This window comes from Varanus komodoensis, unplaced genomic scaffold, assembly GCF_004798865.1.
Source record: "Varanus komodoensis strain SLA01 unplaced genomic scaffold, ASM479886v1 scaffold45, whole genome shotgun sequence".
Classification (NCBI taxonomy): Eukaryota; Metazoa; Chordata; class Lepidosauria; order Squamata; family Varanidae; genus Varanus; species Varanus komodoensis.
Genome location: NW_025336011.1, coordinates 937,430 through 962,772, shown reverse-complemented (window position 1 = coordinate 962,772; position 25,343 = coordinate 937,430). Strand labels below are relative to the sequence as shown.

The following is a 25,343-nucleotide window of genomic DNA, read 5'->3' as shown; positions in this document are numbered from 1 at the left end:
AACACATGTATTCATAAAATTGACAAACTGGAACTTTAAGACTACAAAATTCATGATGCAATGCAGCTCCAATCAAAATGTGCATGAGCAAAATGATCCAGTGCCTTTTCTGAAAGCTAGGAAATGGCAATGCTGAATTAAGTGTTGCACAATAAAAATGCATACAAATAGGCAGCTATGTTTTCTATGGAAATCTGCTGCTTAAACTCAGGAAACAGAACTCAACATGAAAATCCTCCAGTGGGATTTGGTTCACATCTAGGTTTGGTAGAAGCAGCTTAACATATTTGGGTTGCTCTGCTCTGGGACCTTCAATGATTCTGCCCTGTGATTTTCATTAGACCTGCAGTCTGCTGTGCCTTTACCATGCATCCCCCAGCTGCACATCTGTAAATTGACATGCTCACTCTGCTGGCTCCTGTACTTTCTCAATTCTTTCCCAGACTGTAAATCTGTAAATCAACAGGTGTTCAGAAAAGCTGCATTGCTTCCAATTCTCTCCCCTGACCTATCTACTTTTAGCAGCCCAGAAGGTATAACCCTAGTCTTCCTCCTAGTTGGTCAGCATCAGGGATGCACTTCCTCATGCACAGTTACCTCTTTCCTGTATTGCTGCTGCTGCTGCTGTCTGAAACCTGTCAGACAGGTGTCTGCAACTGCTGCTGCATGTATACTTGCTGTGCTTATGTCACTGTTTGCCTTTGTTCTGGATTGTCCAGTGTTCTACTCCTTCCTCCACACCCATTTCCTAGTTGTAGGAGCTTCTTAGGGATTGTGGTGGGCCTCACCGTGTCTGCACAGCTATGCTGATACTTCAGTATTCACCACCAACTGAGCACATCCAAATTATTGTGAGTGGCTGCACCACTTGCAGAGCTGGTACCAACTGTAGGCATGGTTGGGCATCCGCTGAGGGCTCAGGCCCTGCAGGGGCTCACTGACAAACACCACCTGAAGATGCTGCTCTTTTTCATCATTAAAGGCAGCTTGTTCAACTGCTTCTTGCTCCAGTGCAGACAATGACTGTGGTGAGAATGAGAAGCAGAAGATGCCACTGTCTACTTTTTCATGGACTCTCTGCTTATCAAGCAAGCAAGAGGTAGAAAGAAGATGAGGAACAAGAAGAGCAGCTGATAGTAATGGTGGTAAAAAGGTCAGTTCACTGAGGAAAGGGGGCCAATAAAAGTGTCTTGCCAAAAGACTCACCACAACCTTAACTTGGCAATGAGCACCTGACAGAAGACCAGGGAGTACTACCCTCAAAAATGTAGAGTCAGCCTTCTGAAGGTAATTTTTCTCACAAGCAAATGGGAAACAAATGGTCCCTGTAGGAATGAGCAGCTTCCCATGCTGCAGAGGTAATCAGGGATAGGTGGCAATATTCTGGTTTACAGCTCTTCCCTTTCTTTGCATCACCCTTCTATAAACTGGTACAATAGAGGTGTGGGATAGAGCTGCCATGGGTGTTCACGCTATACATCTTGGAGCTTTTCATACTATTTTTGTGGTGTGAGGAAGAGCCATATTACAGCAACTTCCATGCCTGAGAAGGGCCATGAAGTGGTAAGAGTTTTAGCCTGAAGCACTTCAAATCATGTGTAATGTGTGTGCTCTTTTTGAATGCTCTCTGCAACCTATGAAAAAAGTTTCCTGCACATAGTAAAGTAGCACACTGGAGAGAAAGGTTTGGCATAGCTTTTACCCTATGCACCAGTTTACTACCTGCAGGGAACTTTTAGGTGGAGGAGCAATCAAAATAGTAACCTCTGACACACATCTGCAATCTGAATTCTACCACCTTATGCTATGCATTGTGTAGAAATCTTCTTAACTAACTAAACCCATGTCCTATGTTCACACCTGATCTTAGGGAGTAGAAGTCCAAGGTCAGAGGGCATGTCTTCCACACAAGCTTGAGACCCTGTACCCATTTTCTCCTCAGAAATTAACCACTTCTCTGCACTGGCAAATATTCATAAATGTAGGAAATAAAAGAAAGGAGGAGGAGGAGAAGCTGCTGCTTCTCAGGGCACAGAAAGAGAGTGAGGGTGGGAAATAGGCTGACACAATTAAGCAATTCTCAAATCGCATCCAACAATCCCTTTATTGTGCCTGCTCAGAAACAACTTCATTATATCTGCCTGGTTAGATAAGACAGCTTTTCTGATCTTGCCTCCCTATGTGCCTGTCTCCTGCTTCCCTACTCACCTCCCTCTGTGCCATGGTGCCAACTGATACTGCACTTGCCAACTCTGCCATATTTAATATTTTGTTGCTGGAGATTTCAAAATTGGCTTGGAAAGTGAGATGTGAGATAGTTGAAGAACAAGAAGTCTAAACTCTGCTCACAAGACTCTCCCCAGCACACACACCCATTTTCTTAGGCACAGAAGTTTCCCCCAAATTCCATCTCATTTCTAAAATGAAAGGCACCTATTCTCAAACATACAAGGGAGCCAAGGCAGCGTACCTGAAAGTCTATCACATGCAGCTGTGCAAGAGCTTGTTCTGGTTTTCAGTGGAAGACAGATTTGTGGCACTATTTCAGGGTGGTTTTAGGGTTGTCATGTTCTCTGCAGGAGTGCTCCTGTGCCTTTGGCAGCTATCCCTGTCATGAAGTTGTAATGAGCTTCTACAGCTGAATGTCTGCCTGTCATATAGCAGAAGCCTAGGAGCCATGCTAATATAGTAGCAGTAGAGTTTTGGGGTTTAACCCTGGTTCAAAGTGAGTTCTGCCCAACCCTGCCTCTCCAGTCCTGAGTCAAAATCACTTGCTGAAAGCCAGAGAATCAACACAGTCTATGAAATAAAGCAGCTATCAAGTCAACAGATGCTTTTGATTTTGCTCAATGAAGACCCAAGAGACATCCCTAGCTGATTTCCATGCTTTGCATAGAACTCAGATTAAAGTTCAAATCTTGCTGCCTCCCTAGAGTAAACTGGCAGAATGGCTGCTGACAAATCCAGACAACTTGCAGGAAGAAAACTGATGCCAGTTGCAATGTTCTTTTCAGTGGGGGTAGACATTCAAAAATCAGTGGGCTTCAGTTCCTGATCCATGGAAAATCCACACTCACTAGGTCAGTATTTCATTGAGCAGACCTTCCTTGAATGGCTTTGGGAAAATTACCTTTTCAAATGCACCCACTTACTACTTCATTCCATGATCTGTCCAGTTGCCTCCCTCATTTTTATAATCCTACCCCCAAAAGAAACTTTTCCATCACAGTAACTTGCCAACTCAACTCATTCCCAACATATGCACTCCCTTTCATTCCCAATCCATCTAAATAATTTCCTTCACTCCCATAGTGTCCCAGTCTACTCAGGCAGAGCCCTCCACATTCATAGAATTTACTTACCTGGAAAGGATAAGCAGTAAGCCAAACAACTAGCATCTAATCAGACTCCCAAAAATGCCATATTCCCTACAAACAGGGTGAGGGAAAACCTTTCAAAACACTGAAACAAATATTCAGACTAACCAATGAAAACCCACCGAATACTAATTTCCAGCTTGCGCTGTTCTCTTGTACAGAAATAGTACTTTATGGCTGAGAAGAGTGTTCTTCCCTGAATCTCTCCCCCACTCCCTATCTGAACATGAGCAGTTCAATGCAACTCAAAAGCTTGCGTTCATCATTTTTAACATGGGCCTGTCTAAATAAATGAGTTTATCGTCTAAGTGCTGACAATACAGCTACTAAGATTTTGCTGCAGAAATAAATGCTTTTCAACATATCAATTCCATCTTGCCTTTCCAATCACTATACAGTACAATTATAAAGTATGACAAAATGAAGCTTAACTTCCAATAAAACTTTAAAGTCACTTTGCATCCCAAGAGCAAATATGTTAATACACACGTTAAAAATTTGTAATGAAATTAAAAATTCACACATATGCAGTCCAAATGCATCCTTACCGCCCTGAGTCCAAGAATCCCAATAATTATTGCAAAAGTAACTTCCAGGTAAGAATCCCTAACCCCACCCCACCACAGCAAAAGGACTCTGACCCTGCATCTGAAGAATACAGGAAATTTCTTTAGCTGTCCAGAAGGGTGCCTCTCACAAGCTGGGGCTTCTCAGCTTCTTTTCTAAGTCTTGGTTCTTCACTAAATCCACAACCAAACAGGAATCAGATACTGAAAAATGCCCAGCAGCTGCCGTGGGATCCCCAGTCATCCTTCCTTCACAGCGAGTTCTGTCACATTTTACTAAGATAATAGTCTGGAATGCGTTCAAGGCAGCCAGAGGGCTGGCGGGGAAACCACGTCTTGTGTTGATGGATAACATCTCTTTGAAGAAGATGCCAAGAAATTCATTTATGCTGCTCCACTGGATGCCTACCAGTGAACTGTGCTGGTGGGATGATTCCAAATACTGCCCCAGGGTCACAAAGTTTCATGGACAGGGGTGAAGAAAGAGACAGACTTTGAGCAGAACCAATACTGGAGCTAACCAAATACCCACACAGGATGGCCAAGTGGACCTTTGACAGATGAATAAAACCTTGATGCACTGATCTGGATTAATCCAATGTAAACCTCCTTTACAAACAGCCTCTAAGTAGTCACCAACTGGCAGCTCCTGGACAAAGTTTGCTTTCCACTACCTCAGTTAATAATGGAGAGGTGAGAGGGGCGCATGTGTTCTGAGGGTGCAGCCAGTGGCAATGGAATTTGCTAAATGCTAAAAGACTCTTGCAAAAACAGCTTAGGGAAGGATTTCTGAAGGATAAGATGACTGCTTAGATTTGTCCAATCTGACATTTTGCTTGAAACTATGACTAAACTAGACAGATCAATAGAGGTCCCAAGTATGAGCACACAGAACACAAATAAAGAGCATTAGAAAGTATTTAATATAAACAAAAATTTCCAAGCAAAATTATCAACCAGCAGAGTAATATCTTTTCAATATATAAGCACTGATGAAGGACAAGAAGAGGGGGTTAAATGCCTCCAGGATAACAAAAAGATTCAAGAAAGCCAATCTGATAATTTCAAACACAATAATGCTTATCCAGGCTTAAATGCTCTAAGTTTCAAATGAAAAACCCTCAGTCTCATAATCTGCACTATCCTTCCTAACCCCAATGGGAAGCTGCTTCATCAATCCATTTTAAACTGGGTTCATAAAGAAGAAATTGAATGTTCAGAGATGTGGCCCCATAGGAAACCCTTTGTTTGCTGAGATTAGTACAACTTTCTGCTGGCTTCCATGGCTCTAAAATTCTCACTGCACCTGTGCATTTGCAAACAAACATTATTTCTCTCTCTCCCTCTCTCAAGGAAGCATTTCCCCATGTGGTTACTGGTGTTAAAAAAAGGATGGTTATTCATGCTTAATGAGATTTTAAACGTTAAACACACTCGCATCATGGTTCCATGTACAGCCTTCTCCTATCAGGGGAAAATGTTCATGCTGACACACAACTGTGAACCCTCATGCTATTTTAGAACACTGTTCCATCAGTCAGAAGCCAGACTAGGCCGTCACAGAAGCTGATCAAATTTCATACTGTTAGGAGGGTGTGCGGGAAGTAGTTTCTACACAGTATGAAATCTATAAAACTTCAATCCTTTCCCAGTGAATACTTGGGCAATCACTTTCTTTGAAGGCATTGATGTAGCTAATGCAAATCAAGTATGCAGTTAGTGAAAAGAGGAGGAAAAGCAGCCGCACCAACAGCTGGAGGGATGCAAAATGAGCAGGCTTCCTGATCATCCCTTACTTCCCCAACAGCCTCACACAGGGGAATGGATTGCCCTGGAGGAAGCCAGTAATCCAGTATATGCCTTCAGTGTGCAAATTGTCACTGGCTTTCTGCAAAAGATGAAATGTGCATCCTGTTATACATCCCTGTGCATAACTGGAGAACAGGAAAGCACTGGAGGCTTACAACGCTTTTCATAGTATCTGGCTACTTACAGTTTGAGCATATAAGTGGGGCACCCTACTGGGGTGCTGTTGCTCTGTAGGTCAAAGATGACATAGTGTCAAACAAACTAGGAGCCTTAAAAGAGGTGGACTCCTCCACAGAAGCACTGTAGATGATTTCCCTCTGTACCAGAGGACCGAAAAGTAGTCATTGTAATTGCCAATTCTGAGAAAAAGGTCCAGGAAATCACAGGCTGCTTAGCTTAATGGCTGTTCAAAATAACTCCCTGAAAAAAATGTTAAGATAAAATTAAGAATATAGAAGGACAGGTCTTGCTGAAGAAGAATTAACATGGCTTCTGCAAAGGTTATACCCTATCTAATGATGTGTTAGAGTACTTTGAGAGTATCAGCAAGCTTGAGAAGGACTGTGAGCCTGGACTTTCAAAAGGCATTTGGCAAAGTCTTGCATTAATGACTCTTGAGAAAAATTAGTAGTCATGGGATAACATGAGACAACCTCATATGGACTGTTAACTGGTTAAGAACAGAAAACTAAGAGTAAGTGAAGGAGCTTGATTAGCTTAACAAACACCATTTGCCTTCTGTAAAACTGCTTGCTTTAGAGAGGAAAAAGGGAAGGCAAAAGAATGGTGATAAAGAAAGACAAAGAGGTAGTGTGAAGAAGAAGACCCCCTACGCAAGGTCTGGCACGCAGTGATCACGCTCCCCCTGTGAGGGGATTGGACATAGATAAGCACCTGCATGAGGTCAGACATGCAGTGGACATGCAGACCCTGAGAGGGGATTGGGTGAGGGAACAATGGGGGCGAGATTAAGTGGAAGAAGAGAGGAAAAGGAGAAATGTGTGTGTGTCGCTTCCTGCCTGCGTGTAGGGAGTGGACATCAGGTTGCTTTGCTCAGCTGAGTAAAGAAAACTGAACAAATCTCCGCCTGACCAAACCTCATTGGCACTTGGTTTGGTGGGTCTGTAAGTCACCTGGCTAGCATGGAAACAGTAGATTACCCCAAGGATTTTTACTAGAAATCAGGATTCTTAAGCACACTTGTGTAGATGTTCACTAAAATGATGAGCTGCTGAAGATCAGAGAAAAGTCTCCACACTCGTCACCAAAGGATAGCATTCTCATAAAAATTCAAGAGGAAGATTTTAGCCACTCCCCTACAAGGATTACTGAATTCATCAAGACAAGGGGTGTTGTAAGATGATATCTGAGCTTTTGGCTTTTGGCCTTGTTGAGCTATTTATCAGGTGGCTTGTGAAGACTTTAATTTTTGAAGTGTTTGTCACCTGGCCATGAGCTCTTGGAACCTGTGTGGTGAATAAGATAGAACTTTCTATTTCAACCATTAAGATTTGGTTTCAAATCCTTGTGTACTGCTGTTGTTTATTTAATAATTGTCTGCTTAAAGGGTTTATACCAGGGGTCCTCAAACCTTTTGAATAGGAGGCCAGTTGAAAGGTGCCAGGGATAGGCACAGGCTGCCAAGGTGATGCGGGCAGGGGGCACGGGCCAGGCGGGGGGGGGGTGCAGAAAGGCAGGGGCATGCGTGCGCAGAGATCATTTTTCCCAACGAGTCCAAAACAATCTCCTTGCAAGCAAACCAGCGCCTCGCCACGTGCATGTGCATGCATTGCGAGCTATGGCGAACCGGACCAATGGGCATGGTGGGCTGGATCCAGCCCACAGGCTGTAGTTTGAGGACCCATGGTTTATACTCTGCTCTTCAGTAGAAGAGGACTTAGTAGATTGCAAAGATCAAAAATAAGACAATTCCTTCCCTCAGAGTTACATCTAAAATACATATCACAAAATGAAAAGGGGCTGGAAGGAGGAAAAACACAATGCCAAGCACTAGTTCTTAATTAAAAGTTCAGCTGATTACAGTAATTCCATAGGTTATGGAACTGAATCTAAGCACAATGCCTGCTGCTTCTTCTCTCTTTGATGCTGCTGCTGGTAGAGAGAAGGGTTTCTTGAGTCTTACTGAACCACTCACTGGCCTGGTTTGAATGAGTCAATGGAGAAACAAACCATGATGGCTTATTTTCCCTGCCTTGAACATGCTGGTCATGTGCCACATGATATGCCTAATTACCCTTGTGACACATGCTGTGCTATGCTCCAAACCTGTGAGTGGCTTTGAAACCAACCAAGAACCCATGAATTGTTGTAAAGCTCACTTAACACAAAAGTTAAGACAACATGGCAACCCACATGTCATGAGCATAATTACACAAATCATGCAGTATGCAACCAGCATGCTCGGGATAAAGAAAAGAATTCACTGTTCCTTCTTGTTCCCCAGTAATCATGTAAACTTGACCACTGTCTTTTCACCTAACCTAATCAAATTGCTATTGCTGTGAAATTCTTCTGAAAAACTGCTCTGAGCTCCTTGTAGGAAGGGTAAAATGTAAATATAAGAAATAAAAATAAAGAATATCCTGGAAGATGGTGGGTAGCATATTTAAATAATCCATTACTATCCACAATCCCTAATGGTGGCACCACCGATGGTGTTTACTCCCTCCAGCCCAGTTTCTCACTGAGGAATAATATTTGCTTTGCTTTATCCTTTAACATGGGTTGTTCCTTCCAATGGAGATCCTGGAGAAATCAGCCTCTTTTTGCAAATGCATCACAGTGGCAAGGGGGTTCATTCACACACCCCATCCAACAGAGGCAGAAAGAGGTGAAGCAAGGAACTCTCTAGCCTGGGATTTGCCCTGTTGCCTTGGTAACTCCATCACTAGGCAGCAGGCACAGAGCACTGCATGAGCCTTCTCTTCAATGGGCTCCCTTCCATGATTCAAAAGAGGACATCAGGACACATCTGAAAAGGAGCTGCTCAAGCTCAGTTTACAGTAGGTGACACCTTTCCTTGCCACATTGTACAGCTGTTCAGTTCCATAGGACTCCTATGGTTAAAGCACCAGGATGCTTTGATCAGCAGAGATTTGACCTCATCCGTGGCCACCACCCCTCAGGAATCTCTGTTCCATCTGAGCTGCAGTCCTCACAGTAACTGGCAGGGAATGGACTCTATCCCAAAAATGTAAGCTATTCTTATTATAGAGCAAGAATTTTGAGGTAGCTTGGTTTTTCATGAGCAATTAAGACCTGCTGCTCCCCTCACCCACAGCTGTGGGCAGCTTTACTAGAATCTTTATACCAGTGACTCCTACTTCTTTCCCCATGATAAAAGATTCTGAGCCATATTGCTGGCATTTCCACGCACTCTACACTCCATCATTCACCAGCATTTTGACTTCTTGCTTCAGCCGTAACTGTGTCTAATGCCGATGCAGACAAGATCTGTAAGTTCCAATTTGTATTCCATCATCAGAAAGGGAAATTTCTGGATGCATCTTCTCTCCCCTTCCTAACTAAGGTGCTTGAAAGCCATGGTGGCATAGTTTGCCATGCAAACCCAGTCATTATGTAACCTTGAACATGTCCTGGTTTTCTGCAGCACACTGATGTTCAATAGGCAAACTATTCCAAGAAAGGCACCATGCAGCTAGGAAATGTGAAAACAACTGATATGGGAGGTAGGCAATGGGATGGGTGGGTCCTTCCATTAAAAACACCAAAAGAGAGAAACACCATAACAGAACAGGTACAGTGCTGCAGTCCACACATGCAAACCCAAGTTGCTTCCACATTAAGGAATGGTTGTTGACTGTTAGCAATGAATCAAAAAGTGATCACAAGAAGTAGGGACTTAACAGTGGTAGCCCCTTAATTATGGAACTCACTCCCCAAGGATAAACTGGTAGCCCTTATTGTTAACATTCAGGCCAGCACTTAAGCCTTAAAAAAAGCAGGTCATCTTAGACTAAGGAGCATTTTTGGTCTTCCATAGGTTGAAAGTGTATTCTAATGTTCTAAATTTTGAAAGCTGTTGTATTTTAATATTTTCATTATTCTGGATCGAACTTAAAAGTGAAGGAATTCTCACAGTTTGAGACTGACTAAATTTAAGACTGGAAAAATGGGAACAGAAATTCATAGATTCATTCATTTCTGCCAGCATACAGCTAATGACATTTCTGCAATTGCAAGCCCTCATCTGCATCTATGGACAATGCAGACATCACCATTTCCTCTTCTAGCATTTCTCTTTCTAACCTCCAGCAGAAAGCAGAGTTCTTGTGTAATGGATGCAAAGGGAATATTGCCACAAATGCTGATGGATAGGGACAGTGTGAGGTGCCATCATTAGCCTGATTACAGCATGACAAAATGATGTAAGAATCATGATAAGGTGCTGCTTAGGAGCTCAGGGTTTGTGAGTGGGAGTATCATGGAAAAAACCCCAGCCATTCCAGCTGGACATTCCAGATATCCCAAATAGATTTCCAGGAATCACTACAAGAGGGAGTGCTAAACAACCATGGAGGAAAAGACTAAAAGGCCAAACAGTAGGGTCAGATACCAAAAACAGTGATGGCATATTTTTCCAGTTTTGGAGCAGGAGACAATAGATTCTCATTTGTTTCAAAGCCTAAAATTCCACCCTACCTGACCCAGGAATGGCTCTACCCTGTGACAAGGTGAAGTGACATTCTCATACAGCAGATTGTGAGTCCCTTTAAGGGTGGCAGAGTGGAAAACAGATTTAACCTACTCGGGACAATGCACTGGGAATGTTCTTGCACTGCTCCCTCTCACTTCAATGGAATCTGCACAGGAGATTTCCAGCTGGACTGAGTCCCATGCTAATTGGTGGTAGTATGCTGCCATTTACATTTTCCACTTCCAGCAGTTTCCAAAACTGAATGAGGTCAGCTCAGGCTAGGGCCACATCACCACCAGATCAGTCAATGTAATCTGGACCACAGCAATCCGCAGCCAGAGAACTTCAGATGCTTTGAATAAACCAAGTCACATGCTGCAAAGACAGGCATACATTTAATCCTAACTACAACAAGGTGTTCTTTTTAGAGAAGTGGATGGCTAATAGTGGTAATCTGGGAATCCCTGTGCCCCTAATGTTTAGATGGAGATGCCCATCTATGATTGTCCAATAAATAAATTTATTTGTTTTTATTATCCCAAATACACATGAAATTTCTGCCTCACCCTGCCCTTGACCCCTAAACCCCACTCCCTATCCCTGGCCTTATTCTCATGCAGTTGAGAGCTCCATGATGATTTTTAGTATTCTTTTAAACCCATGTGTTGCTTAGGGTAACAATTAATCCATGGGATAGTTAAAATGTTCACCATTTTGTCAGGATTATCCTGATTAACCCAGAATTAATCCTGATCTTGACATTAACAGGATTAATGTTAAAATCGGATTAGTGGGTAGACTGTGTACCCCCTTGGCTAGTGCGTGTGTGCATGCGTGGGTGCGTGGGTGGGGGGGGGTTGAATCAGGGGCAGAGGGAAGAAGTTATGGCAGAAAGATATGAAGTGGGTTGCCCAACATAAAGTCCCAGATGTGAGGAAAGCAAGAGTATTTTATTTTTTTCAAAGAGCAAGCTGCTTGCCTTTCTTCAAGTATTTCATGCCATTTTACATTGCAACCCTGTAATATCTACTCAGAAGTAAGCCTCACAGAGTTTAATGAGGTTTATAGCCAGGTGAGTGTACGGTACAGGACTGCAGCCTAAATCACTAGTGCTCTGTTAGGAAAAACTTGGCACAGGTCCCACAATAATTCATCTGGAGTAGCACTGCCCCCTACAACCTTTTTATTTATTTACACCTTTATGGGCTGAGTAAGGGCTGCTGTCTTCAGAAAGAATGTTGGCCCTGATTCTGCAGCTAGTGTAGAAGGCAGCAGGTAGGGTGAGCACCGGGACACCTAGCTATGTCCACAGACGTCCTGCCCTAGAACAACTTCACTGCCTGTGTATGACTTACCAACCCATGTTCAACATTATGGATTTGTTCCACAAAGTCCTAAACAACTCAGGACAAAGTTACCTAGCAGACTCCCTTCTCTCATATATCCCTTAAAATATTGGTGATTCCAAAATTATCATAATGTTGCCATGTTATACCCTGACTGCAGGCCTTTGCAGTTGTGGCACCAACCCTGTGGGAAAAACTCTTTTGTACCATTCACGAGGCAGAGCATGTGGTATCTGTCAAATGCTTCTTGATTACAGGCTTTCCCTGGCCAATAATCAAATTAACCACACTGTTCGTTTTACTGCTCTGTGTACGCATGCATGTATTACTATATTTTTAAACATTCTATTTCAAGTGATTTTCATTGTGATTTTAATATTTCTATGAAAAATGATTAGGTATTTTCTTAGTACTTAGCAGGATAGAAATTGTACAAATGAAATAAATAAATAAATTTGAATCTTAATAGAAAATAACCCACTCCACCCTCTACATTTTTTTCTTGAAATAACATTGCTCAGGTTCTCCCAATGAAATTGATAGATGGAAGACTGAGGACTGACAAAAGGAAGTACTATTTCACACAATGTGTATTCAACATATGGCCTTTGTTACCACAAGAGCTAGAAAGAGCTGCTAGTAGCTTAGATGGCTTTTTTAAATGCTCTTTTCATCTGAAGAGCAGGTGAAATGTGGCTCAAATAAATAAATAAATACCTGAATGCACCGAGAAGTAGTCTAATATTGCCTTTGGTCACGACAGCTAAATGAAGCCTTGCTGATTGGAGTTGGACAGTGACTTGATTCTCATGATCCTGGCAACTGAAACAAGCCACCATGCTTTGTTGCTGCCACCACAACATGTGGCTCTCACGGCTGATCGATCACAACAGTATCACTGAGCCCAGTGCTGTTGGCACTACCTGAGGTTCTCCAGGGTTTGAGAAGGAGTTTGCCTGCCCTGAAGATGCCACCAATTGAACCTGAGATCCTCTGCATGCAAAGCATGCATTGTACAATTAACTTATAGCCCCCTCCTAGTCCATGAAAGCTACACGGGCAGTCCTCACACATACTGGTGTGCACCCTCCATCCTTATATACGCATGCAGGACATGTGAAGTGACTTTACAGGTACAAGTAAGCTGGGAGACAGGCACCATGCCCAGGCAAGCTTGGGAGGCAGAGGGCTTAGCTTACCATTTCTTTCATCCCTAAGAGGTTTCTGGGGAGATAAGGCTATAATAAAATATCCATGGGTGAGTTAAAATAACTCAGTTATTTGAATCATCACCCCAAGCAAGAAAAATATAGTTACCAAATCAGCTTTTCCTGAATCACTGCCTGCCAAAAGTTTTAGACTACAACTCACATCAGCTCCAGCCAGCATGGCTAATTGTCAGGGATAACAGGAGTGCAAAACATTTAGAGGGCTCCTCTAAAAGCAGCAGTCAGGTGAGACTACACTAGACCCTCTGCCAAGGAAGCTCTTGCCAGTTGTATCAGCGACGTAGTAGCTGTTCAGAAATGAAGGAAAGTACTCTGCACATAGCTCTGAGGCACTCTTTCCTTTGTTAACTTCAGAACTGAGCCACAGAAAAGTTCTGGGGATGAAACTTGGCTGAAATTGTGTCCCAGATGCCAAACCCAGCAAAATGTAACCTTTCATTTAACTATTCAGAGGGCAAATTCTGCAACAGCAGCAACAGCGGCGCAAAAGGCACAGATGTTATTCAAAGCTGCAGGCAGTTCTGGCCTTCAGGTTGCTGGCTGCGTTTAGGCAGAGGATTACAGGCACTAAGCCTGACTGATATTTGCCTGACTCATCAGAGCAAATATCTCTGACGTGTTTAGTGCCAGTCTGGCAAATTCCCCAGCCTGCTGGAGGAGTGCAAACAAATAGATTTGCAAGGTAAAAAGAAGCTGCCTTCTATGAAGCCTTGGCCCATATGTTGCTATCCAGGGCCTATCCAAGATTCTGTGGTGTTCAAAATGGAGAATCCAGCTGGCATCCCTTCTTCTAGTATTCAAGGTAGGAGAAAATACCCTGGGGACTTCACATGTGAGGAGGAAAAAACAGCTATATTTCAGTAAAATGTTCCCCTAGGCATCAACAGAAAGCATATCCTTTATCAGTAACAAGTGTAGCCTACAGACCTGTTGTTAGCACCATTGTATGTGGAAATATGGCATAAAAGTAAATAAGAGACTGCTTCTGAGGCACATGCAGAGTGCTTTTCATTGAACAATGGATAGCTGCATCCTACAGGAAAACTGTTGAGATTATGAAAAGAATTCTGACCCATGTGTGACTTGCTGGTATACCTCATTTTAAAATTAGCTGCTAGAAAGTCAGGAATTCACTGAAACGCAGTTACACACAAACACACACAAGCTAATCAAACTGAGAAAAGTGCCTGCAAAAAGGAAAAAAGAAAAGTTTGACGAAAAAGAAAACCCCCAAGAACTGCAGCAAAAGGAGATGGTGAGTCTGATTTTTTAATAAGAACCTAATGCCTCGTGTCCTGCACCTTCTTCCCTTCCTCTGGTTGCTGGGGCTGCCGTTGCTAAGTAACCAAAGGGCCACTGCGTGCCAGTCTGGACAGAATGATAGATACAGAATGTGCAATGGGACAAAAGAATAAGAAGTTCCTCTCTGACAACTGTGGCTGAGTTGGGGGTATCAGGGTAGACCTATAAGCTATTTCAGAAGCAGAGCCTCAATCAGGCAATGGATTGGGTGGGAGGGAGAAGCATGCGTTTGTGGGGAGGCAGGGAGGGAAGGAGAATGAGACACTGAACATGGATGTGATGCAAAAGAACCCAATTTGGGGCATACCAAATCTCTACAATGCAGACATGGGTGGGGGATATGAGAGATTTAAAGTACAGCACAGGCACACAGTCAAGAATAGCTGGATCCTTCAAAAGCACTTTTTAAAGCAGGTTTTGTCATGTTAGGACTGCTTGGGGTCATGGAGAAAACCATATTTTAAACAGTCATTTTGGAGAGGTGTGAGAAGAAAAGATATGGGTAGGGGAAAGTTCAGCTTCCATCTTGTTCTTTAAAGCTCTACTTCCCCTACTTTGTAGATAGTTGAAAACAATCCAAGCTTGACACAAGTCTGTTGCCCTTACTTCTAGTCTGGTGGTATGTGTTGGTAAGAATTTGTCACAGACACTATAATCTTCCAAAACAGAACATACATTGCAGATTTGGATTCTAGATTCATTCAGAATGGACAAAGAGTACGTATTTTCTAAAGCATTTTAATACAGATTAGTCACTCCGCTGCCAATATTCCTTGTTGAGTGCACAATACGTTTGTTTAAAGAATGTTTCGAGGGTAGATCTTCTTTACCCTTTCATGCTCTGTGGATATTCAAAACTATGCTCATAACTGCAAATATAAAAGGGGGGGGTGAGAGAGGCTGGCACAATGGCACGTGGCAGAAGAATGGACTGAAAAAAATGACTCCCACACTTTGTTTTTACCCTCTTATCTAAAGCAGGTTATTCATTCCCCTTATACATTTTTAAAATAGCCTACTCACAAACAAGAACTAAGGCACAATCATGCAATTATTATTGCAAACTGTTTCTGTAGGATGTTAGCATGCATGATTCCTCTGGGATACTGAACCCATTCATCCTTATAACCAGCCTATGCAGATAAGATTAAGTCTGAGCAAATCAGTCTTGTTTTTTTCTGTCTTTCTGTCTTGTCACTTTTGCATGTTTTTGCACTTTTGTACTTCTTATCAATTCACCTTTTTCCACATTGATCTGCTATTTTTTTCGGATATACATCAAAATATGCATTTAAATATGTTTTGATGTATTTTCTCTCATGCTCTCATGTATTTTCTCTCCATTTCTAACATATCATATCTCAAAAATGTAAATTTTAAAATGGATTTTGATTGATTGTACAAAGACCTACATCAGAACATTCAAGAAAAGCAAAAAGTGGTAGATAGATAAAGGGCTTCCAGATGAAGTTTTTACAGTGCTGCTGTTTTGCCTCATTCATCGGAGGGCCAGACATCATCATCTTCTACTCATAATCCTCCCATGTTTTCCCATTGCTTCTTATGTCTTTTTTCTGACTGCAGGAAATCCATTCAGAAAGAAAAGAAGGAATAGTCGCAGAATGACTTCTAATGCTAACACCAGAACTCGGCTTTCTAGAATATCTCCACATGAATCCAGGACATTCAGGTCAAACAAGGTCACACTGGAATTGACAAAGCTCAAATTCTGCAAACATGCCTAGGTTGACTAAGAAGAGAAGGAGCAAGGTTGCCCACCATAGCTCTGTGACTTTCAGGGATAAGTAGGTATTGCTTGAAGCTGGGTCCCCTTCCCATTTCCAAACCCAAAACTCCAGCTACTGGAGTTCAAATGTGCACAAGTATAATGACATCATGTAGTTGCATCATGACATCATGCCTCACTCTCTGCAAACTGATAATGTAAGCCAAATTCATGCACTGTCCTGAAACACCTCCCTCCCAGATCCAAATATTTCTAACCAAACAGAAATCCCAGGTTTGAGTCTGCTACAAATATTGCTGCACTGAAACTTGTATTTGGTACCTTCAAAAGAGAAGAAATCACTAGGAGAATGTTTTCATCTACAGGGATACTCCACAACTGACCTGAACATTGCTATTCTTTAACAACAAACTTTAAAAGAAGATTTCAATATGAAACCACTGAATTAGAAAGTATCAGAGTCAAAGGTTTTCTGTCATCTAGAGAAGTTAGTTAACTTCATAATGCCAGGATAATTGCATTGTTACTGATTACCACTGTTGTGAATGCTCACCATGTGTATTTTTCATTCAACTAAGCTTTAATTGCATTGTTACTGCTGGGCATGGCATTGCCATTTGACCCCAGAATTTGCACTTCACTCTTTTTACCTGCAGACTGAGGAAAATATTTCAGGCATCTGATCAAGCAGACTCTGAGTAGCCTTGTGCTACAATAGTTATAAGTGCCACAAAACCATCTGTTATTTTGGCATCTGGTGCAAATTCCAGTGCATCTCAGGAAGACAAGTTTCTAGTTCCTTTCATTATAGAATATGCCATGCCAATACAAAGTTCGCATCATATATTACAGGGTAGGCCATGTCAATATGAAGGCCATTCCATCCACATTCATATTGCAAGGCGAAACCTGCCTTCCACAAACCATCCTTGGCAATAAAAAAAGACCTTTAAGTTTTAAGTACTTCTGTCTCTCCACTTCCAAGATCAACATATGCAGACCTCAGTGAAACAGTATTCACTTTTAAAGACAACTATGTGAATTGCAGAAAATTGGCCAATTTTTTCTTGCTCTCCAATAACACTAGAACTCAGGTTCATGCAATGAAACTGATTGTCAGGAAATTCAGGACAGATGAAAAAAAGCACTTCCTCACAGAATGCATAATTCAGAGAAAGATTAGAGGGGGCATTCGACCAGTCTGCTGAAGATGTCTTACATGAGGGCTGATCCTCCCTTAACTGTCACCACCAACAAAGCTGCATTGACTGAAAGGAGATGGAGAAGCAGGGCCATTTCATTAGCCATGTTGAAATATCTAACTTTTCCTCTTCCCTCCTCATTTCTTTTTCTTTGTGTGCCATGACTTTTCAGAGTGTAAACCTGCAAAGAGTGACTATCTAGTTTACTGATTATATGGAAGACACTCTGAGAGCCTTTGATAAATCAATACATAAATAAAGGACTCTGCTGCCATAACAAATGGTGATGGTCACTGCCTTTGACAGTTTTAAAGGAAGAGCCATCAGATTCATGGAGGAAGACAGGGCCATCAATAGTGATGAGTCATTATAGCTAAATGACACCTCCATGTCCAGAGGCAGTCTAATGAAGAGTAAAAGAATTGGTGTGCAGAAGCATGTACATATAGCCCTTTCCTTAGGAGCCAACAACGTAACTCACCATCTCCCAAACTCTGCATGACAGTTGTCTAAACCCTGAGCTCAGAAACCAAACTTGTACATAGGAAGAATGTCTGAATTACAAAGTAAATCAGCTTAGCTCTCATAAAATCTCTAAGGAATTGCAGGAAGTCAAGATATATCTCTAATACTGATAACCTCTGCCAAACAGAAGCTGAAGCAAACAGAAACAAACCCCTGATTATTGTTCACTACAAACAGCTATACCTCATCACACAAAATCTGCCTCTATAATCTGCCTGTATAATCTCGGCAAGACACTGGCCTAGTTCTTACCAAGGCAGTACACCTGTTTCTGTACCACTCCAAACATTCTATGATGGCTCTCCTATTTAATGACAAATTCCCTATGCATAGAAAACTAGCACAGCATGAAAAAGAGCTCTTCTCTTGGACATCCTTGTCTTCTGTGTGCAGAAAGTCTTTCAGATGGGGAGAGCATTCCAAAGCGTGTGTCTGCATCTCTAGTCTGAAGTGTTATTTGCCCAATCAGAGGGCTACTCAGTTGAATTAGCACTAATTGCCTTTTATATCAGGGGATATGGTGTGTTCCAGGACCATAACCAAGACCTCTGTTTATTTTCTCAACCTGGTCTTTATCTGCAATTGGAAAAAATTATGTTCACCCATACTGCATCTTTGCAAATCTGTGCCTCAAAAGCGGCCCATCTTATGTGTACGGCTTTGTGAATTTTGTGATTTGGCACATTATATAATAATTCAGCATATTGTGAGAAGTTCAGCTTCTAAGATAGAGTTTCAACAGGCCCATGCTGGCATAAGTATTGAAAATGAGCTGGTTTCCCATTGTTGTCGTTACATACCACTCTCTGGCTGGTCATCTGGGGACCCCAGAAGGTGTGGGTCCATGGACTCCAGTCCTGAGATCCAGCCCTACCTCCATCATTCTTAGCATGCCATGCAGTTGGGAAGATGCTAGTTAATTGAGTGCATGGCAATCAGTCCAGTAAATAGTACAGAACTGTTAGAACATTTACACCTCATCTAGACTCCAGGGTACAGCCTGGTGATGGGGCCCACTACAGGTGGCACCTTTTCCCCAGCATCAAATACCCACTGAGAAAGCCACCGTGGCATACCGTAGCATAAAGTATATGGTGCTCTTGCTAGGTCATCTGGGTTGTCCTTCTATTTGCTTTTTAAAAAATAATACTGCTGTTTGTCCACTTTCTTTCCAAGCCTTGACATCTAGAGCTTTTCTACATAAGGCTATCAACCCATCCTGTCTTCTTTCAGTTTCATTTCAGAACTAAGATCTACATAAAGGAGTAAAAGTATGCAAAAATTTCAATTCAACCCTAATTTTCTTCCTGATCAATTCATTCAGCTTGGGAGATTGCTATGCCTTACCTTTAATTGGACCCCCTTCACCCTGCCCCCTTCCTCAGTTGCTACATCAAACCTATTGCTAAAGTGAGATCTGTTCAGCATTCACCAGTTACTATTTTCCAGCACACAAATTGTGCCTAAAAATGTATTGTGCAAGTATTGATTGTGACTAATTAGGTCTGTGAAAGACAGAACTGCTGACATGGCCACACATGTGACTTAGTCAAAGTTATTTAAACTCAGCTGTAAATTAAGGACACCACCTATTTAAACTGCTTAAAGTTATACTGCACATTAAATCCACACCCACTATTGAAATGTTCATTTAAAAACTGTCTTGAATCAGTATTCATCCTCATAACTTATCTCAGAAAATCCTGGGGGCTCTGGTGTCCAAAGATTGCCTGGCATTCTTTTTATTTAGAGAGCTCCAGAGCATCATACCCAGAGCTCCTTTGGTTGAAAGCTAGGAGACAAACAATCCAGAGGCATCCACATAAAAGAGAGTGTTGCATTTGACCGATGCTGCATGCAGCTGTGCAATCTCTTTATGAGCATTGCCTGTCTTGCAGCACAGGTTAGGTATCTACACGTTGCATTGCCTCTATGCCTGTTCTTGGGAACAAATCTATTCCCATTTCTTCCCTCCCTCTGCTTTGTTATCCTTGCCTTTTTTCAAGGAAGGAGCCATAACTTCAGTAGTACAGTGCATGCTTTGAATGCAGGCTGCCTGAGGTTACTGGCACCCCTTATTAAAGGGATCCGATATCAAGCACCTTTGCCTGAAATGCTCGAGAGTCACTGCCAGTGAGATTATTGACATTCAGAGACCAATGATCTGACTTGGGATGAATGACAGCTTTCTGTGTCTCTCCCCACACATTGTACCATCACATCAAAATGATCCTTGGGGTAGGAACCTAACATTTGCTTCTGCTGCTTTGTAACTGTTATGTAAAACAAATAATGAACACTGTGCTTGCACTCTACTCCTTTCACTTCTCACACACTGAAGGCTGACAGGTGGATTTCCTACATGCTGGCAAAGAGCGTGATGGAATCCACTCCCATTTCATGTATAAAAGCTGGCTGGACTATCAGTTGAATTTTTCATCAACACTGACAATGAGACTGCATCCTCCTCCACACCTATAGGAAACAGGGTACCTTAAGGGTTGCAGAGAAGTTCCCTCCTACTGAGTCTTGCTAATACCTCCCAGCATCTGCTGTCTGAGGCAGCAGCCTCATTTTGCCTAATGGAGAGGCTGGTCCTGTTGGGATCGAGCACCAGGTGTGGCATAAGTAGCACAGTAGTTCCACAAGCAGAAGAGAATGTGCAGGACAGTTTAGCAGGCCTGAAAGTGGTTTCCAGGGTAATCATGTACTCCAGCCAAACTAGATGATACATGCAGATGTCTATAACTTCCTTCTGCCTTTTTTTTTTTTTTTTTTGAAAAGCAACTTCGAGGTGCTGTGAAGCTGAATGTACTAGCAGAGGCACTTAACACATTCTTTATAAGACATTTTTATTCAAAGATCTGGTTCACACATAAAACTAAAAAAAATCAGTTAACCCATGGCTTATCGCCTTACCCACAGTTTGTCTAGCAAAAAAATACATGAGCTTTATTTTGTCAGTCTCTGCAATTGTTTATTTCCCTCCTCTTTTGCCATTTTCTCCCTATATTTCAAATGCCTTTCTAGTCCTGGATTACTGTATGCAGAATAGTTGGAGTGTGTTGTTTTAGTCAGTCACCTTGCCTACTTTTGTAGCCTGGCAAAACAATCCACAGTTCTGGGTTTGCACACCATGACAGCCCATGGTTTCAACAATCCAGAATTCAAAGCTGAACAACCAACCATGCGCTCTCTTTCCAGATTGTTCATGGTTAACAAGCTATGGTTGGTTAGCATGGCTGCATTCTCACATCACAGTGACCCAGGGATTAAATAAACCATGGGTCAGCATTGTGGATGAACCGGGTCAGCATTAGTCTCTCAAGCTTCCTTTTCTACTTTGGGAGAAAGAAGCAGATGGGGACAGTTTTAATGAGAAACTGTCTAGTGAAGACAAAAGTTTACACTTCCCTTCTTCTCCTAATATTCCATCATTCCCACTGACAGTGCCCCAAGAGGCTGCTTTCATTTGTAAAAAGCTGAGAAAAATATGCATCTGTGTGCAGTGCCTGTATGCTTCTCTTTCATTATACTTCTCTTGCACCTCACACCAAAAAAACAACAAAACCTCCAGTATTGCATATCCAGGCACCGAAGCATCTTCCTGGAACACTCTCTTGTTTGCAGGGCAGCCCAAAATGTCTTGCTACCTGAGGTGAAAAAGCAAATGAGGCCCTTCTGCCACACTCACAGGAAGCTCAAAGAAAACCATTCCCAAGTTATTTTGGCCTCTGAGGCAGAAAATCCCACATGTGGCACTCCCTAGTAGCAAAAAAATGTAGTAGTAGTAGTAATAATAATACATTAAACAACAATTTGCTTGCTTCATGAAACCCCAAATCATCAGCCTGAGATGGCCTTACTGTTCCCAATGGTAAGGATGGACATGCGTGTTTGGTGAGCTTAGTCAGCAAACTAGGTATTAGAAACAGGAAATTTGGTGCAATAAAAGGAGGGGGGCAAGAGAAGCAGACCTCCCAAATCCTCCCCCACACCTGCCTGCACGCACAGAAAAATACAGAGAAAGGGTGGGAAAGCGCATGCATTTGTTTTAAACAAAAGCGTGGAGGGGAAAAATTGGTAGTACTGACCTTAAAGCTCCAGTAGTTGGGTTGCTAACAAATAAAAAACAAAACAAAACAAAAATAAAAAACAGAACAAAAAATACCATTAAGATTCTGTTTTGAGAAAACAGTTGACTTTAAACTGTGTGAAAAATTATGGTTTTCAGTTGTTTGTTTAAAGTCCCCTCCCAATGGTTTTTTTTTTTTTTTTTTAAAAACAAAAGCAATGGATTTGCTAATAGGAACAGCAGGTGGGCATTACACATGATGTCTTTTAAAGAAGTTGACACAGTAAGACCTCATTGCAAGGAAGGAAAAAAATAAAAAGAAAACATAAAGGTGTCCAGGGTCTTATAGGGAAGCACTGAGGGTAATTTGCATACCAATGAATAAATTATATCTCTTCATCCTGGGATGGGGGCATAAGAATTTGCTCCTTGAAAATATCATGCAAATTAGAAACCTTGATAATTATTTGGTTATTTTGAGTAATTTATTCTACTACCTAAAGTCTGACTCTTCAGAGACACTGGTTTCCATCCTGAATTCTGTATCATCATGAGGACAAAATCATCTCCCTGTATCAATACAGGGTTAAGCCTCAATAATCAGAACAGGATTTCAAACAGGATTAAGAGCAGATTAGAGGGAAATCAATAATGCTTAGGTTACTCACTTAAGTCCCACTGATTTCAATGAGTCTACTCAAAGTATAACTAAAGTTTCTGAGTACTAGAGACCAAGAGTCTATGTGGAGCTATTTCATCTATTCTTCTATGAAGTATAATCCAAAGCATGGTTAGAAAAAATAAGGTGGACAGCTCATAGCATGATCCAACCAGCAGTACAAACATACGATTACACCCTGAATGGCTTTTCTGGGAAGAGAAAAAGACAGAAGCAGCAGTGGGGAAACACAGGAGGATTACAAATGGAAGATGACATTCTCTGGATTTCCTTAAAAAGTCATGTATGAGGCATGGCAATTTCAGGATAAATATGCCTTGTCTGGAACAGACCCACTATCAACAAGAATGTTGTTCCTGGTCTCGACGATCTTATGAGGACCGCCTTTGGAAATCCATCATACTATTATTCTTACATTGCAATCATATCTCCCCCTTTTCCCACTTGCAAGGAACCCAAGGCAGCTTACACTGTCCTCCTCTGCTCCATTTTACCCTTGGAACAACCACCCTATGACATAGGTTAGGCTGAGAGTGAGTGACAGGCCCAAAATCCCCCAGTGAGCTTCATGGCCACAAGGGGACTATATCTTGGGTCTCCCAGATCCCAGGACAATGCTCCAACTACTATGCCATGCTGGCTCTCAGTTCAACTGTTAAGCACATGGCCAAATTATTTCACCTTGGTCATCCTGATACGTTAAAAAAGGTAGTCTCCTCTGGAGTGTGGGGATGAGGGCAGATAGTGGCAATGATGCTGCCATGAGCAACTGAGACAGAAACCAGCTCTTGGCCTGCACAATAATGGCACTCCAGAAGGCTCCTTGCTGGAATGGTGGGCCAGTGTACAGCAGAAGGGGAAAGTCTTGCTGATTTTTGAACAAATAAAATGTAGTAGCAATCATGAGTTCAATCCAAACTTTGTCATGCTTAGAGCTGACTAGTCCACCCTTCCCCAACCTGGCTTCAGTGCTTTTTCAACTCCTCTCAGTCCCAGCCAGCATTATCATTGGTCAGGAATACTGGGATTCTTCAACATCTGGAGGGAAGGCTGGGGTAGACCCACTGAACTGAACAATTAAGTCCCACTGGTTTCACTGGGTCTCCTTTAGACTGGACAAAAGCTAGATCTAAGCATTTCTATAGGATTTCAAAGTGTACTTCTAACAAGATAATCCTCAAATAACAGTGTGAGTCTTTCCTATGATCCCTGTGCTACAGATGGGATGTTAAGGCTGAGAGATATAAGGTTTGCCTGTGGCCATCTCCTAAGACTGTGGATTAGGAGGCATTTCAAATGGGGGACATGCAGCTTGGCTCAGACACACAGGTTGCAGGAGTGGCGAGGACAAAACCATGTAGGAAAATGGGGTGTCTGGAGGGAGACTATGAGGCACAATCTAGTTAACAATGAGCCCCAATTTTTACAATGGAGGGAAGTCATCACTTTTAAAATACTTCCTCCCTCTCAGGAAACTTAACAGTGGCTAGATGGTGCCAGTATATATAAAGCCCCTGGACATGGTAAAGAACGGAGTTGTACCACTGATCACTAATGACATCTCAGTCAGCAGGAGCCTGTGACCCTGCACAGCCTCATTCCGCACAGCAATCACAATAGCAGTGGCTGAACTTTGGGAGATAGTATTTCCCTTCCTACAGTAAAAGAACAGTTGAAAACTACATATTGCTTCAACAGCAACATAAGCAGGGGGCAGGGAGAGAAAGTTGCCTGAACGATGTTTAACAATGCATATTACAACTTCAAGGGGAAAAAATCTATTTTCTTTTCCTTCAAGAGCGATTGTGGGCAAAATGTTTAACAATTTTTCGTTAAATTCTGGTTTGCCTTCAGGAACAAAATTATTTGTTCTATTGGGCTGGCTCATATTCACAGGTCACCAGTTGGTCTTCCACAGTTTAGTGCCTGCACTGAAATAAAGATATTCCTTCCTTTTCAGAGTACATGACACTTACTGAATTCCGTATGAAAAAAGACCAAAATTTATATATTGTCAGAAGGGAGCAACTTGGAACATGCTGTTCTTTATGTGGAATGCTGGCCTTCAGGGACCTTTCTACACAAGCTCATTTATCATGGGATTGACATTCTCTATTCATAGTTGTTTAAAGGTTTCTTAGATGGTATCATGATCTTCTAGTTTCATTTCTAACAACCACTTTCTGCAACCTATTTTAGAGCAAAGGAACTATCATGTAAGTGAAAGAATGCACGTTTTGTTTGCATATTTGTGCTGTGTCTATACCACAATGCCACTTAGAGGTTATGTAGAGGAAAAGCAGGAAAGAAAATGCCCTTTCTGTAATGCTGAGATTTCAGTTCTGTGACAAAACTAAAAGTAGATACAACAGGACTAACAAAAGTTGTGTAGAAAACCTCAAAGTCTTACACAAAGCTGCACATTTGAGATAACTGATTTTACTGCTTTTTCACGCTAGAGGAGAAACACAGGATTAGAGGCTCTGAGTTTGTAGGACTTGAAGGCCTGCACTGATTTCTAGTGTTGCTTTGCCAGCATTGGTTCCTAATTAATACATTATTTTTCAACCTACATATTTGTAAAAGAAAAACAAAATATTAAAAAGGGTAAGGGAGAGGAACCACAAATCTCTGGTGACCTGAAAAAATAAACTGATTCAAGTAAAACTCAGAACCTTCTGTGTTTTAAATGCCAGTCGCCCCAAAAACAGGGTTCATACTGCATCTTTTATCTGTGCTTCTTGAGTTACAGGACCCCAACAGCTACTCCGACGTCTGCAGAGAATAGCAGGGTCAGGCTGCAATCCT

The 25,343-nt window shown here is 42.0% G+C and overlaps 1 protein-coding gene across 1 annotated transcript in view; it reads right to left on the bottom strand.

Moving 5' to 3' along the window:
• The window catches only part of SRCIN1 (SRC kinase signaling inhibitor 1), a 149,895-nt gene that overhangs the window by 80,938 nt on the left and 43,614 nt on the right, over positions 1-25,343 (bottom strand). The window contains exon 2 of the mRNA XM_044444502.1: positions 21,876-21,899. Coding sequence (XP_044300437.1) covers positions 21,876-21,899 — 24 coding nt within the window. The remainder of the gene's footprint in view (positions 1-21,875; positions 21,900-25,343) is intronic.